This window comes from Neomonachus schauinslandi, chromosome 14 (assembly GCF_002201575.2).
Source record: "Neomonachus schauinslandi chromosome 14, ASM220157v2, whole genome shotgun sequence".
NCBI lineage: Eukaryota > Metazoa > Chordata > Mammalia > Carnivora > Phocidae > Neomonachus > Neomonachus schauinslandi.
In genome coordinates, this window is record NC_058416.1 from 71,334,494 (window position 1) to 71,349,851 (window position 15,358).

Consider the following 15,358-nt stretch of genomic DNA (forward strand, 5'->3'; position numbering starts at 1 on the left):
GGAGCTCTATGCCAGACTGGATCCTAGGACCCTGAGATCATGACCCAAGCCTCAGGCAGACGCTTAACGAACTGAGCCACCCAGGCGCCCCAACTTTTCTTTTCTTTTTTTTTTTTTTTGAGGAAGGTTAAGTTTTACTTTTTGTATAAACCCAAAGTTTTCTAATTGTGGTAAAATATGTGTAACATAAAATTGACCATTTTAACCATTTTTAATTATACAATTCAATGACATTATGTACAATAACATTATCTACAGTGTTGTACAACCATCACCACCATCCATCTCCAGAACTTTCTCATTTTCCCAAATTGATACTCTGTCCCCATTAAATAATAATTCACCACTCCTCCTCCCCCTGGCTCATGGCAACTTCCATGCTATTTTCTGTCTCTGTGAATATAACTCCTCTAGGTACCTCATATAAGTGGAATCATGCAATAGTTGTCCTTTTGTGACAAGCCAAGTGGTATTTAATTTAATTGCCTCTTTAAGGAATTACCCTAAGAAAAGGGACGCCTTGGTGGCTCAGTCAGTTAAGCGTCTGCCTTCGGCTCAGGGATGGAGTCCCGCATCCGGCTCCTTGCTCAGCAGGAAGCCTACTTCTCCCTCTGCCTGCCGCTCCCCCTGCTTGTGCTTTCTCTCTCTGACAAATAAATAAATAAAATCTTTAAAAAAAATTTCAAAAAAGGTGAACATTAAAATTAAGAGAATGTAATGAACCGCACCTCTAAATTTTGCTTTTTGGGAGTACTTTACCCTCATAATACTTTGCTTATTTTCTTACCTTTCATTAATTGCTGTTCTCTTTTTGGATCACTGTTTTGGAGATTTATTTCAGAATTGTTTCTGTCAGGCTCCTAGATTTGCAGTGCAATACTATATTTTTATGATGTATCCAAGAATAATTGGTAGTGGTATCACCAGGTTTTTAGGAAAATTGAAGCTTTTTAAATCGTGTGTATGGAAATGTTACAAGGGTACTGGAAGGCTCCAGGTTTTCATAGTGCCATAGACAAATTGAGATCTGTGAAAATGTTAATTACCTTGAAGGTGATCCATAGGAGACCACGAGTAGAGTATTATTCCTTTGGAATAAGGCATTGTGTCTGTTAAATGCATTTATTCCTCAAATTCTATAAATTTTTTTGTTCTATGTCTGAAATTTATTCTTTGTTCTCCATTTGTTTTGTCACTGAAAATTCAGGGCTTTGCTTCTAACTGGTTCTCCTGGCCTTTATCTCTCCTAAACCAATCCATGCTTTGCTTTCCTCCCAGAATGAGCTTTCTAAAATGTAAGTCTGATTGGTCATTCTCTTATTCATAATTCTATTTCCCCCATGGCTTATAGGATAGAGGCCAGCCTCCTAGTATAAGAGATCTTTCCTCCCTTTCATTCTCATCTCCAAGATACCCCCAACTAAAACAACCTGCAGTTCCTGGTTTCTTATATCTTCAATTTCTCTTTAGATGTCACTTCCTCTGGAAAGCATTCCCTGACCTATGTGGGTAGAGTTATCACTTTGCTCCTTTGGGGGCCCATAGCACATCCTACCAATGCTAAGAATTCTGGATTGAGAGTTGTATCATTATATTATATAATACTAAAAAAATGCTGATGTTTAAATGATGACACAATTCTTTCTTGTCATTTAACTTTTTATTTTATATAAACTGAAAGAGCTCTGTTGGACCCATTTAGACATAGAAGTGACAGATCACTGAGGCACCATTGTGTTCAGAGATATTAAATCCCAAATCCACGGATGTTAATATGTGAATAAATGTTTCTCAGAACTGATGAAATATAGTATATCTCTTAGCTGAGTGAGATTGTTTATTAATAGCCTCTACTATGTTCCTACAGGCTTTTCAAATGTCAGGAAATGTGACTTCGTTCATCTTAAATTCTTAAAGCTTATACATTTTGAAAGCACATAAGTGGTATTCAGTGAATGTTGCAGAGGCCCTCTACATTCTTACGGAGTTGGTTTAACATTGGCTATTTCATATATCCTGCATAGTTTCTAGAAGGAAAAACATCTTAACAGCTACAGGCTGACAGATCTGTTTCACCTAGCCTGATAAAATCACAAAATTAGTCCCCTTTGCTAATAGTCTAAGTTTACTCTAGAATAGGAATTAGAGTAATAGAATAGTAGAGTTGGAAAGAATCTCAGAGATAGCTAATCTAGCCTTTATTTTTTATACACCAAAAAAAACCTTGTCCTACCACTTTTATTTATCACAAGCATGTATACCTACTAACTGGAGCTTCCGACTAATGAGTGTGGACCAATGAGACATAATTACAGCCCAAAGCAGAGAAATTTGGCATTAAAAATTTAAATGTACAGAAAGTGAAATGGACTTTTGTGAACATATCTGTGCACATATATATCTGTCACATAGATGTACACACATGTGTACATATGTATATGTTTATGCATACATGTACACAAGTATATACAGACATAGGCATATCTATAACGTGTATAGATTTTTGTAACCATCACCAGAATCACAATCTATACATTTGACAAAGTGAGGAGATTGAAGCTGTGTGGCTTTGAAATCCAGGTCCGTTTATCCTTCGCTGAGTATTTTCTCCATAATTCCACATCTGCTTCCTTCCTTATAATATTCTCTGGTCCCTTCAAGCTGGCCTATTCTCTATCATTCCATGTGCCTATCTTTTCCTGGCACCTTTGTTTAGGACAAAACTTCTGCCTAAAATACCCTCTACTCTCAGAGAAAGTAAAAGCAAAGACTTGTCTAAGTCCTACCTACCCTTTCTTCAAGAAATCAAGTTATATTTCCATGAAGTTTTCTGATTACCCTTAATAGTCACTCCCTTTTCCAGACTCTTATAACATGTATGTATATGAGCTTGCATTTAATTTATCTGTTAATGTATTTATAGTCTCTTTCCAATATACTGCAAATGGAAATTTGTTCTTTTACCTCTTGTTTCCTCAACTTCGTTTTTATTTAGTGAAAATTTGTACAATTGAAGATTTTTCTTTTCTTTCTTTTTTTTTTTTTTTTTTTGGTAGGGCATTTCCAGGTATTTTTCTCAGTCCTCGAATTGTGGCAGTGTTCTCTCTTCTAACATTATGTAGTTTTAGAGGCTCAATTAGAAGGCTCCTTTTTTGAACTTGGCCATGGTTGCTATGGTTAAAAAAAAAATGACCAGCTAAAGCATGGTATCTTTGTTGGCTATTAGTCATTTTGGGCTCTCCACATCTGAATGCTCTTCCTATGTTTTGGGAATTCGCTATGTTCTACTTCTGCCTCCTGCCTTCCACTGTAAAAGCTGAAATCATCAGATCCTAATGTTCCCATCCTCCTTTGCAGCTAGGACCCACCTTTGAGTCAGGAGCTAAAGGTTCAAAGAAGAAAAGATAGCACAGAATTTGTTCTGGTGGTGTTGGTTGGCAGTCGTGGCATCTGTTTTCTAAAGGTGGCGTTCAGTGATGGCAGAGGCAGCATTGGAAGCTGTTGTGTCCTGTGTTTAGTTGCGACAGTCATGTTGCTTTCACTTACGGAGCTTTTGTAGCATGATTTTGACTGTGGGTCTGGAGGCCTGCTTTTTCGCCCTTGGCAGTAGCTCTCAGTGCATTTCTTTTCTACTTATAACCAGCCAAGATTGGTTTCTTTTGTCAACAACTAAGAATTTTGCCTGGTTCGGCAGCAGAGAGCCTGGCCTTAGAGCCCTGCAGTGGGTTCTTGTCTTGGCTCTGTCCCAAGCTGTCTGACCTTGGGTGAATCATTTCAACACTTAGATGCATCATTGCTAAAATGGGTATTTTAAAGGTCTTTTCAGCTCTAAAATTCTGTTATTTTTGCTTCTGCTAATTGTCTGGTGGGATGCTAATGGGATCATCATTGGCTGCCAAACCCATCAGCGGGTACCACCAAATTCTGCTCACATTGATTTCAGTATGGTACTGTTCTTTTCTATTCTAGTAATTCCTGGGTTCTTGTGCCTGTATTTAACCCTATTGGTTAGCTAGTGTTTACTGGTACTACGCACACTTGCATCTTGACAGGTGTAAAAATGTTCTTTGTTCTCTGTTTAGTGATCTGATTGAAGGGGAAAAATGCTTTAGGCATCAATAGGTTTCAAGGTTTCTGTGGTAATGTTGATTCAGACGAGAGCTCCTCAGTGTAGAGTTGAAATTCAAAGTCATAAATTGTAAAAATTACATTTTAATGCAGTACCGTTGGCTGAGATATTCAAGATTTAAAGAGACCAGGCTTTTAATAGTTTTTTTACAGATGCACAGTGGAACAACTAAGGTGAAACAGTTTTTCAGGAAAGCTAACAAATGCGTTGTAAGTGCCACATCATCGTAGTTATAGGCATTGGCTCTGCAATTGTCTTTAACAAAATGGGAGAAGGGGGAGAAGGCACTTAGAGGTCATCCACGTTCAAACCTAGCTTCAGGTGGAAAGAATCTCTTTGTGGCTTTCTGACCCCCCAGTCTGTGTCCTTTCCAGACACCACATGACAATAAAATGAGATCAACATTCATTTTGTCTTCTGTCTTACCTTAGTAAGTTCAGATGATTTTTTTCTTATGGTTTCATTTGTCACCCCAACAAAAACTGATAATACTTTTTTATGTGGTCATCCTGGTCTTAGAAGCAGCACTGGACGCTGGGTTGCAGTGAGGATGATGGGGCTTTTGTGGGGAGAGCTTCTTTTATTGCATCTTCCAGGGAAAAGGTAGATGGAGTTTTATTAATCAGCCATTAAGATTCAGATTGCACGAACATTTATTCAATGCCAGGTGTGTTAGGGACTATCACCTATGTGACAATGGCAAGTTTTCAATTTAGTGCCCATATTGTTACAATTGCTATGGCATTGTTGTAAAGCATTAACACTCTACAGCAGTCTTCCCGTTTAGCTGGGGAAATGTCTTAAAAATCAACACACATGGGACAATTCTAAAATAATTAAGGGCCAAATGGCAATACCTACTCCAAAAAATGCGGCCGAAGTTTAGATACAAAGAGTCAGGTGGGTTGGAGGGCCTGAGGATACCATACGGTGGAGTCTGAACTTGAGGGATGTGTTTATAAGATTGTGAGAAGACAGAGGGATGGAGGAGGGAGAACTGTTCAGGGAAAGTGGCGTGTCATATTCAAAGAAATACCAGAAGAGAAGGTGTGTGTAGCTTACACATGTGCAGTAGGGAGAGGGAGATTACCTACCGGACTGAGGCTGGGGTTATGGAGTTTTATGGATAAGTGGACCCTGGGGTTGGTGCTAGATTAAAGGTTGAAGAGTTTGTACTTGAAATGGCCCATAAAGAGGTATGATACACGTTTGTTTCTAGAGCATATTACAAAAGATTGTTTTGCATATCATCCTACATTCTCTTGTTTCCTTCTTTTTTTTCCCCCAGACTCCCTCGAGCCCACTTATCAGCAGCTTCAGAAAATGAAACTGGACAAGAGCCCCTTTGTGGTCGTGTCTGTGGTTGGGCAGGAACTCCTGACGGCTGGCCATCATGGGGCCTCTGTGGTTGTCTTAGAAGCCGCTCTCAAGATTGGCACCTGCAGCCTCAAACTGAGAGGTTCTGTTTTCTCTGCCCTGAGCAGTGCTTACTGGTCTCTTGGAAACACAGAGAAGAGTACCGGATACATGCAGCAGGACTTGGATGTAGCCAAGACCTTAGGTAGGGTTGCTTCTTTCTTTTATTTCAATACAGAAAGGAAATAAAGAAAGCTGATTAGCCTGACATGGATAGGAATAACATATGCAACGAAAAGTGAGTGTGTCTCACTAAAACGTTTTGTGTTTTAGAGTGCTTAGGTCTTCAGCGCTTTTCTTATAAGAAGATACCAAGGCTCCCAAAGGGCCAAGATACGTGGATTAACATATTCATTGCCCTCTTCAGAGATTTGGGCTCACAGATTTAATATCACAAATGATAGTATTGATGGGTGAATCTTTCATCTTAATTTTAATTTTTGCCTACCTTAGAATGCATCAGCATTTTTGTCAGAGGTAACAGTACAGTGCAGTGGTTAAGAGTGTGGCCTGTGGAGCCAGATGGCTGAGTTTAGAATCCTGGTTCTGCCCCTTACTAGCCATATGACCTTCTGCAAGTTGCCTCAACTCTCAGTGCTACCATTTCCTCATTTGTAAAATAAGTGTGGCTTATGATTATGATCATTGTTACAGTGATTATTCAGTAACTTGCAGCATTGCAGTAAGAGAAGAGATACAGTAAATCTATCATCAGCACACTATTAAAGAAGCAACATATCATAGTGGGTTTAGTTAAATGACTGAATCAACAAGCTGATGGTTGTTCAGAACCAGAGGTCATTAGCAGAGCACTGAGGTGATTCATAGCAGCTGGTTTGTGTCAAGGTCTTTAACCTCTCATTTCCAGGATACCTATGTCCCTGAATGTAGTTGTATGTTATAACAACAGTAATGTCCAGAGCTTTAAGTTCTAGGACCATAACTTACTACATAGTCTTGTAGAAGAAGAAAATACTTTTCTAAAAGAAGGCAAAAGAAATCTTAGCAAATCTGTGGTTCTTAAATTAAGATGGGCATTATAAATTATAATTAACACTATAACTTAAGAGAAATTTTATCTTTTTTTAAAATCCAACTCAGGTGACCAGACAGGAGAATGCCGAGCTCATGGGAATCTGGGCTCTGCATTCTTCTCCAAAGGAAATTATCGGGAGGCTCTCACTAACCACAGGCATCAGTTGGTGCTCGCCATGAAACTCAAGGATCGAGAGGTAGGAAGTTTACCTGCAGACCAAACACTTTTTTTTTTTGAAACATGGAGTCTTTTTTGCTGTTCAACATGTTTTAGGTACCCTAAAATGTTACTTTTAGAAGTTGATAATCATTGCCTCTACCTTTAATCGACGATCAGGTGTTGAATGTCTACCACGTATAGACCTTGGGGCTATAGAATTGAAAGACTTGGTCCCTGACCTCAGGATCTAACAGCTTGCATTGCTCAGCTGCATGGCTCTCATCCTATTCAAATATAAAAGGAGGAGACCTGTGTAAATTAACAAAAAACTATATCTTCATGATATATCCTTTAAATTAAAGAAGCACACATTTGCTTTATTTGAGTTGGGGTATTACTACTCCAAGCTCTTCATGGTATTTCTTTGGTGGATTTTTAACTCAGGTGGTAGAAGCATATTAAGTCTGATTGAGAGACATGAATTATAATGATAAAGAATATCATCCTATCTTTATTAGAGAAATGGAATGTTAATTCTAAGAGAGTTGATATCCAGTAGATGCAGCATGATGAGAGAGTGCTTGCAAAGTGGAGAAAGGGTGGGGTTTGGAGTGAAACAGACCCAGATTGGAATCCCTGGGGATAGTACTTTCTGGCTCTGGGATCTTAGGGAAATTATTACTTAGCTCCTCTTTGCCTCTGTTTTCTTACTTAGAAAATAATGATTGTATTTATTCCATACACAATTGTGATAAGATTTTAAATAATATATATGTGCCTAGAATGGTACTTGGAATTCCATAAATGGTAGCTTCTAATATAATATTATTAACAAGAAAGAGAAGGGTAATAGAAGCAATAGCAAATTTATGAATCAATTTATGTATTGGGAAATATATTTAGTTACATCTTAGAATTTCACTGTGGGACATTGTAGAGATTAATTTTATTGTTTAAATGACCTAGCATCTTTGAGTCTCTAGAACATGGTCAGTCACTAGGAAGGAATTGGGGAAGGAAAAAACCTTTGTTTTAATGGTGTGCTGGAATCTCCCCTTGGGAAGGGGAGAGACTTCCATAAAGTCTCTCTCATCCATGGGTGTCAGAAAAAAGCCTTTGAAAGCTGCCAAATATACCATTCAAGGGAGATCGACTTTAGGTGATTTTATTCTCAAGAGAGTTACCTGAATACTTTTCTCTTTGCCTATTTACTCTTAGTTTACAAACAATTCTTATAAGCCAGATGATCTGACTTCCTGATGTTAAGAGAATGAAAAGAGGGATCAAACTTCTAGACACGGATATACTGATGGCATTAAGTGAGAGCCAGGTTTAAGAACTAAAACAGCTTACTTGTCTAGATAGGGCCATTTAGTGAAGACTCGGATGGCTATAAATATATCAAGAGCTGCATTTATACTCTATTTTCCTGACCTTTGGGATGCATATATATTAGCCCAATTACTGGATGGGGTAGAAAGACTTGTAATTAGGACGTAGGATTATCATAGGTATTAAAAGGAGAAGTGAAAATTTTCTGCCTTCCCTATTCTTAATAGTGTAATTTTCTTTAGCCTGTGTTTTCTAGGTTTTATACACCTTTGCTGTACAATAAGTTGTTAAGAAATCATTGATTATAAGGATGGAAGGGACCTTGAGATAGTATTGGAACCAGTTCCCTCCCCAAATCTTCCCCTCCTGGAATTCCCGCCTGCCACAGATGCCCTGTCTCCCCCTCTGTTGGTCTCTGCTTAACCACCACTACAGTAGTTCACAAGCCTGCCTATTGGGAAACCCTCCTTATGTATAAGTAAGACTGATTTTACCCTTCTGGGACTAGATAGAGAATGTTCAGCTACCATAATTAATGGCCTGTGGCCTCTCCTTTTCCAAGTTAAAAATCCCATTAATTTTTTTTTCCATTAATTTTCTCTTCAAAGTTTCTCATTGTCAAAATTTGAGTAATTTTTACAATCCTCTTCTGCCCATTCCACTTTCACTGTTACCCATCCTGGTAGCCGGTTAGCCATATGTTGGCCACCACAGAAGCCTTCTTTCGGGGTGTTTTGTCTAGCCCATGCTCCTGCTCTGTGTTGACCTATTTATCTGATTTCTAGACTGACATGTAGAATTTCTCCTTTCTCTCACTGTGTCTCTTCTGTTGTATTTGCCTCTGGAATCATAGGGTACTATTCATTTTCTTTTTCTTTCCTTTCCTTTCCTTTTTTTTAAAGATTTTATTTATTTGAGAGAGAGAATGAGATAGAGAGAGCATGAGAGGGGGGAGGGTCAGAGGGAGAAGCAGACTCCCTGCTGAGCAGGGAGCCCGATGCGGGACTCGATCCTGGGACTCCAGGATCATGACCTGAGCCGAAGGCAGTCGCTTAACCAACTAAGCCACCCAGGTGCCCTGGTACTATTCATTTTCTTGAGAATTTAATGTTGTTTTCTTACCTTTTCTCTTAATTTTTAAGGTTGTGTTTGAGTGCTGCTGCTTGTCTATCTGCATTTAGCTGGAAATCTTTATTCCCACATTCCTGAAACCAGCCAGTAGTTGTTAAGACTAGAGTTAATATTGGTCCAGAACTTACAGGAACATAGAAAATGCCCAAGGAGAACTATTGCAATAATATGTATTTCATTCAGTTTCAAAGTTTTAGTTGGCCAGTCTTCTGTGATGTAATTCAGGTAAGTGTGACGTCTGCTCGTTAAGCACCTAACGTGCATAGCACTGTGCTGAGGGTTCTGGGTCTAGGCAGTGGGTTGGGGTCACTCCCCTGGAGGGGCTTATGTCCTCTTTGAGACAGAACTTTAATATAACAAAAATATCAAAACAATGCTTGAGCAATAAATAATAAACATTCTCTTTAATCACTGACAAGATTCTCGAATTCCAGAAGAGAATGGTATAGACTTGTGGGAGCTTTGTGAAACAGGTGGAACTCAAGTTGGCCCCTGGGTGAGATGTAGGCTTCTAAATTTGGTTAGCATATCAGTCATGTGATCCCTTATATCACTCATGAGGGACGAGATAGTTCATACTGTTAGCAAAGATCAGATACTATTTTCTACCATCCTATTCATTATGGTCACAGGCTTAGTTTTTTTTAAAAGGTAATATTTATTAGTTTTATCCAGTTATATAAAAAATTCATTAAAATAACCAACCATGGGCGCCTGGGTGGCTCAGTCGTTAAGCATCTGCCTTCGGCTCAGGTCATGATCCCAGGGTCCTGGGATCGAGCCCCGCATTGGGCTCCCTGCTCAGCAGAAGCCTGCTGCTCCCTCTCCCACTCCCCCGCTTGTGTTCCCTCTCTCGCTGCGTCTCTCTCTGTCAAATAAATAAATAAAATCTTTAAAAAAAAAACAAAAAACAACCATAAGCCTACCATCCTTTTAATATTTTGGGTATAATCTTTTGGTCATATATGTACAACAGACCTATCCAAACAAAAATTGAAATCCTATTGTGATACTTTTATAACTTGTTTTTTCATTAATATATTTTCACTTAAGTTTTATACATTTCTATATTTTATTAAACGTTCTGCTGAAAGTCTTATGGTTTGATTACAAATTATTTCATCTATACCCCTACTGTAATACATTTAGTTTGCTTCAAAATTTTTGGTATTATAAAATCTGGAAAAACATCTTTGTAAATAAATCTTTGAACATATCTCCCATCATTTCCTTTGGCTAAATTATTAAAAGTGGGCTTGCTTGGAAAAAACATATTAAGGCTTCTGATACTTACTGCTAAATAGCTCTCAGAAAGGCTGTATCTGTTTTTAGTCCTACCAGCAATGTATCAGATATTCCATTTCCCTGTGCTGGCTAACACTAGGCAATTCTAAATAATTGCTAAAATAAACTAAAATGTCAAATTGATAAGTAAAAAAGAAGTGATATCTTACTGTTTTACTTTGCATTTCTTTGATTGCTGTTGGGGCTATTTTTTTTTTTTTTAAGATTTATGAGAGAGAGAGAGAGAGAGAGAGAGAGGCGGGGGAGGGGCAGAGGAAGAGGGAGAGAGAGAATCTCAAGCAGACTCCACACTGAGCGCAGAACCCCATTCAGGGCTCGATCTCATGATCCTGAGATCATGACCTGAGCCGAAATCAGGAGTTGGATGCTTAACTAACTGAGCTACCCAGGAGCCCCAGGGCTGACTATTTTTAAAAATGTCTTTTATAAAGAGCTTTAATTCTCATCCTATTTTTTTCTGTTGTGATGTTGGTTATTTTATTTTTTATGTGTTTTTTTGTTTGTTTGTTTGTTTTTGATGTTGGTTATTTTGTATTGATTTGATCCTGGGCCTTGCTATATCAGCTCAGTGAGCTGTTGGGACAGTTCGTGCTCTAATGCAAAGTTTTAATTGTCGTTGCTTCATTATGCATTTTATATCTGCTATAAGTTTCATAACATTATTCTTTTGAAAAAAATGTCTAGGATATCCTTGTCTCCCCTCACTACCCCCCAAATAAACTTTAAAATCATTTTGTCAAATTTTGGAAACTCTTGCATTGGTATTTTTGTTGGAATTTGCATATAATTATGGATAAATTGATGTCTTTTCAATAGTCGGTCTTCTATTCAGGAGCCTGATCTGTTCTTGCATTTCACTTTTTATGCCCTTTCGTGATCTACACTTTTAGGGAGAGTATTGATGGCATATAGGAAGGGTGTTTGTTTTACATGTTTTGCATGTTTTGACCATGTGAAAATTCTCTCATTGCTCATAATTTTTTGTTGATTCTTATGAATTTTCTTGTAATGGGAATTTTTTTGCAAATACTGATAGTTTTGTGAATTTGTTTCCTTATGTTATATTCCCACTTTTTTCCCCCCTTAATTATTATACTGTTTAGAACTTTGAAAACTCCCCAAAAGTATCACTCTTCCTCTTGAGTACAAAAAGTTCAGAAAATGTACTTTTTATGATTATCCTATTCTTAACATTTTATCTGTGACCTCAAATTGTACCTTGGTTTCCGTTTTGCATTATTTTGATATTGAAATAAAATAATAGGAAACTGCCTTTTGAAACAAAAACTAACCACTGTGAATGCTGTGACTGTAAGAATAACAAGCTACATCTTTCTGCATTTTACATTTTTGACTCTAGTACCTTTTAATATTTTCCAAAATAGTGACACAGCAGCCTGGAACCACTTTGTCCACTTACCTTAAAAAACAATAGGTTTTTCTTCTATACGATTACTCTCAGATACTTAATAGGGGAGGTGATACCTTCTCCACAGGAATTTTTCATTCTAACTAACCTATCTGCTTTAATGGTTTGAAAATTAATTTCAGGTGCCCACAGAGACCTTCTATGAGCCAATATTAATTGTCAGAAGAGTGCATAAATTATGTTGTATTAGCGATGTTCTCTATTCAGGGAATCTGATATGCAAATACGCTGATGACTCTGAAGTTTTTTTTATCAGTCTGATTTCTCTCCTGAGCATCATATTTCTTTATCCAATTGCCTCCTGGACACCCACCTTTGATTCCGTATGCCTAACTTAGCCCTCAGTCTGTGCCTGCATCTGCATTTGCTGTTTGTCCTCTTGTCCAAGCCACCTAAATCCCATGTTTGGCTTGTTACTGGGTTCTCTTTTTTCTGGCAATCTCTTTTCTGGCTCCTGCTTTCTGCTGTGCCATCTTTTGCCTGGACCCTTGTAGAACTTCCCACACTTTCTAACATGTACTCTCTTCCAAGTAAAGAGGAGAGGGTGTCTACTACTTGGACCTATGAAGCAGCCTGAAGTTGCTGCCATAAGTAGGTGATTTCTTTCAAGTACAGTGCAGTGTAGATGAGAGTGTGAACTTAGATACTAGACAAACTTGAACTTTGGCTCCGCCACTTATTACCATGTGATCCTGAAACTTATATAAACTCTTCTAAGTGTGGTGGACATGGGAGTTGTTTCCAGTTTTTGGCTGTTTTGAAAAAGCTGCTAATAAACATTCTTGTACATATCTTTTGGGAAATATCAGCACTTGTATCTGTTAAGCATTCGGTCCTGTATATGTTTAGATTTATTAGATTTTTACCAGCTTTCCAAAGTAGTTGCACCAAGTTATATCTCAGCAATGTAAGGGATTGTGAAGGCTTACTAGCAGATAAATAAAAAGTAAAAAGAACAGGGAAACACAAATATCTGAGTAGATAATTCTGTAAGTGATTGTAATAGTAACTGCTTTGCTTATTGTTGTAAAGACTAAATGAGTTCATATAAAGTATATCCTTAGCACAGTGCCTGAGACACAATAAGAATTCAAACATGGTGCTACTGTGATTATTGGCATTACTGTTGTCACCATCATTTAAATGATTCATATGCAGTTGCATATGCCTATGTAATATCAGAGCTTAATTCAGTGTAAAATTGTTTTCCCCCAGATAGTCAGGTAAACTGACTACGCTTGGAAAATGTGCTGTTTATTTGTTAGGTAAGTTTGTGTACCTCTTGTTACACTGGAGAATGTAAATACTGTAATTTGTGAAATCTGTTTTAACTCTGCCCTGATTCTCGTTTCTTCTCGATTTGATCCATCACCTACAGAGATCTTTGAGTTCTCCCTTGAAGACTTAGTTCTGATCATGCAATTCTCCTGCTTCAGAGCCTTTGATAGCTTTCTCTTGCCTTCAGAATAAAGTCCAAATCCCTTCATAATCTTTTCGCATCACTTTAACTACTCTGTATGGCATACACCTTATCATCTGTTCATACAAGCCTCCTTACCATACTTTGTTAAACATGCTTTATATTTTACCTTCTGTATCATTACTCGTTCTAGGCCCTCTGCATAGAAGACCCCATCTTTGACCCCTCGGCAAGGTTTTCTGTATTCAGTTTCATTAAATCATCTCTGCATCATGAAAGCTCTCTTTTTCAATTTTTATCTTTTTTACCCATTATCATATAAATCTTGGTGGAGCCCAATTTACCAATCCCCCCCTTTTTTTAATGGTTAGTGCCTTTTGTGTTCTGTTTAAGAAAATGTTTGTGTATCCTAATGTCATGAAAATATTCTTCTGTGAGCCTTTTGCATTTAGGTCTCCTGCCACTTGGAATTTACATTTGTGTTTGGTTTGGGGTAGGGATCAAAGTTCAGCTTTCCCCTCATATGAATATCCAGTTGACCCAGTACTGAATATTCCACAAGACTGCACTGTGTGCTGCTTTTGTCTTAAGTCAGGTATGAGGTATATAAAGGACTCTCTTTTCTGCGCTGTTGTTCTCTTTGTCTATCTTGATGCCAATAGCATATTGCCTAATTACTGCATCTTTTTAATAAGTCTGGAATTCTGATCATATACTTCTAGTAGCTTTGTTTTTCTTTGAGATTGCTTTGGGTATTCCAGGTTCTTTACATTTATATACATGTAAGTAAATGTATACATTTTAGAATTAGCTGATGGTTTCCCCATCCTTCACTCAAACATCCTGCTGGAATTTTGGTTGGGATAGCATCGAATCCATAAATATATTTGAATCTCATAGTCCATGAACTTGGTATATTTCTCCATTTATTTAGGCCTTGTAAAATCTATTTCAGCAATGTTTTATGGTTTTCAATGTAGAACTATCGTGTATCTTTCTATAGTTTTATCCTTAGGTTTTAGGTGGGTGCGTGTGCATATATGCATGCTGTTGTAAATGGTATTTTATTATTTTTTTCTTTTAATTCACTAGTATTTTATTTATTTTTGAATTCTAGTGTAATTAACATACAGTGTTATATTAGTTTTAAGTGTACAATATAGTGAATCAACAATTCTATACATTACTCAGCGCTCATCATGGTAAGTGTGCTCTTAATCCCCTTCACCAGTTTCAACCCCCCCCCCCACCCAGCTTCCCTCTGGTAACCACCAGTTTGTTCTCTGTTGTAAGCGACATTTTAAAATTTCATTTTTTCCTGCTTCTCTTCCTTGACCCAGATATTCAGCAACCCTTGGAACAGGTTTATTTGCTCAGCCATTCATATGCCCATACTACTTTGTTTTTTATTCTTATATTTTACCATTATATAAGTAATATGTGAGTTAGTTATTGATGTAAAAGATTAAAACATTATTCTTTCCAGAAGTAACCCCTGTTACCAGTTTGAAGTATTTCCCTTCTAGACCTACAATACTGTCCACTGTGGTAGCCACTACTGCGTGTGGCTATTGAGCATTTGAAATGTGAATAGTTTAAATTGAGATGTACTGTAAATGTAAAATACACACTGAACTTTGAGGACTTAGAAAGAAAAAAAAAAAACCAAATATCTCCTTACTAAGTTTTTATATTGACTAAAATATAATATGGGGCACCCGGGTGGCTCAGTCGTTAAGCGTCTGCCTTCGGCTCAGGTCATGATCCCAGGGTCCTGGGATCGAGCCCCACATCGGGCTCCCTGCTCCGCGGGAAGCTTGCTTCTCCCTCTCCCACTCCCCTTGCTTGTGTTCTCTCTCTCGTTGTGTCTCTCTCTGTCAAGTGAATGAATGAAATCTTTAAAAAATAATAATAATAATAAAATATAATAATATTTTTGATACATTGGATTAATAAAATGTTATTAATTCCACTTTTCTTGTTTTATATTTTTATGTGGTT

At 37.7% G+C, this 15,358-nt stretch overlaps 1 protein-coding gene across 1 annotated transcript in view; it reads left to right on the forward strand.

The window, feature by feature from the left end:
• Positions 1-15,358, forward strand: part of TTC28 (tetratricopeptide repeat domain 28) — a 604,133-nt gene that overhangs the window by 311,231 nt on the left and 277,544 nt on the right. The window contains exons 4-5 of the mRNA XM_044921035.1: positions 5,418-5,690; positions 6,647-6,777. Coding sequence (XP_044776970.1) covers positions 5,418-5,690; positions 6,647-6,777 — 404 coding nt within the window. The remainder of the gene's footprint in view (positions 1-5,417; positions 5,691-6,646; positions 6,778-15,358) is intronic.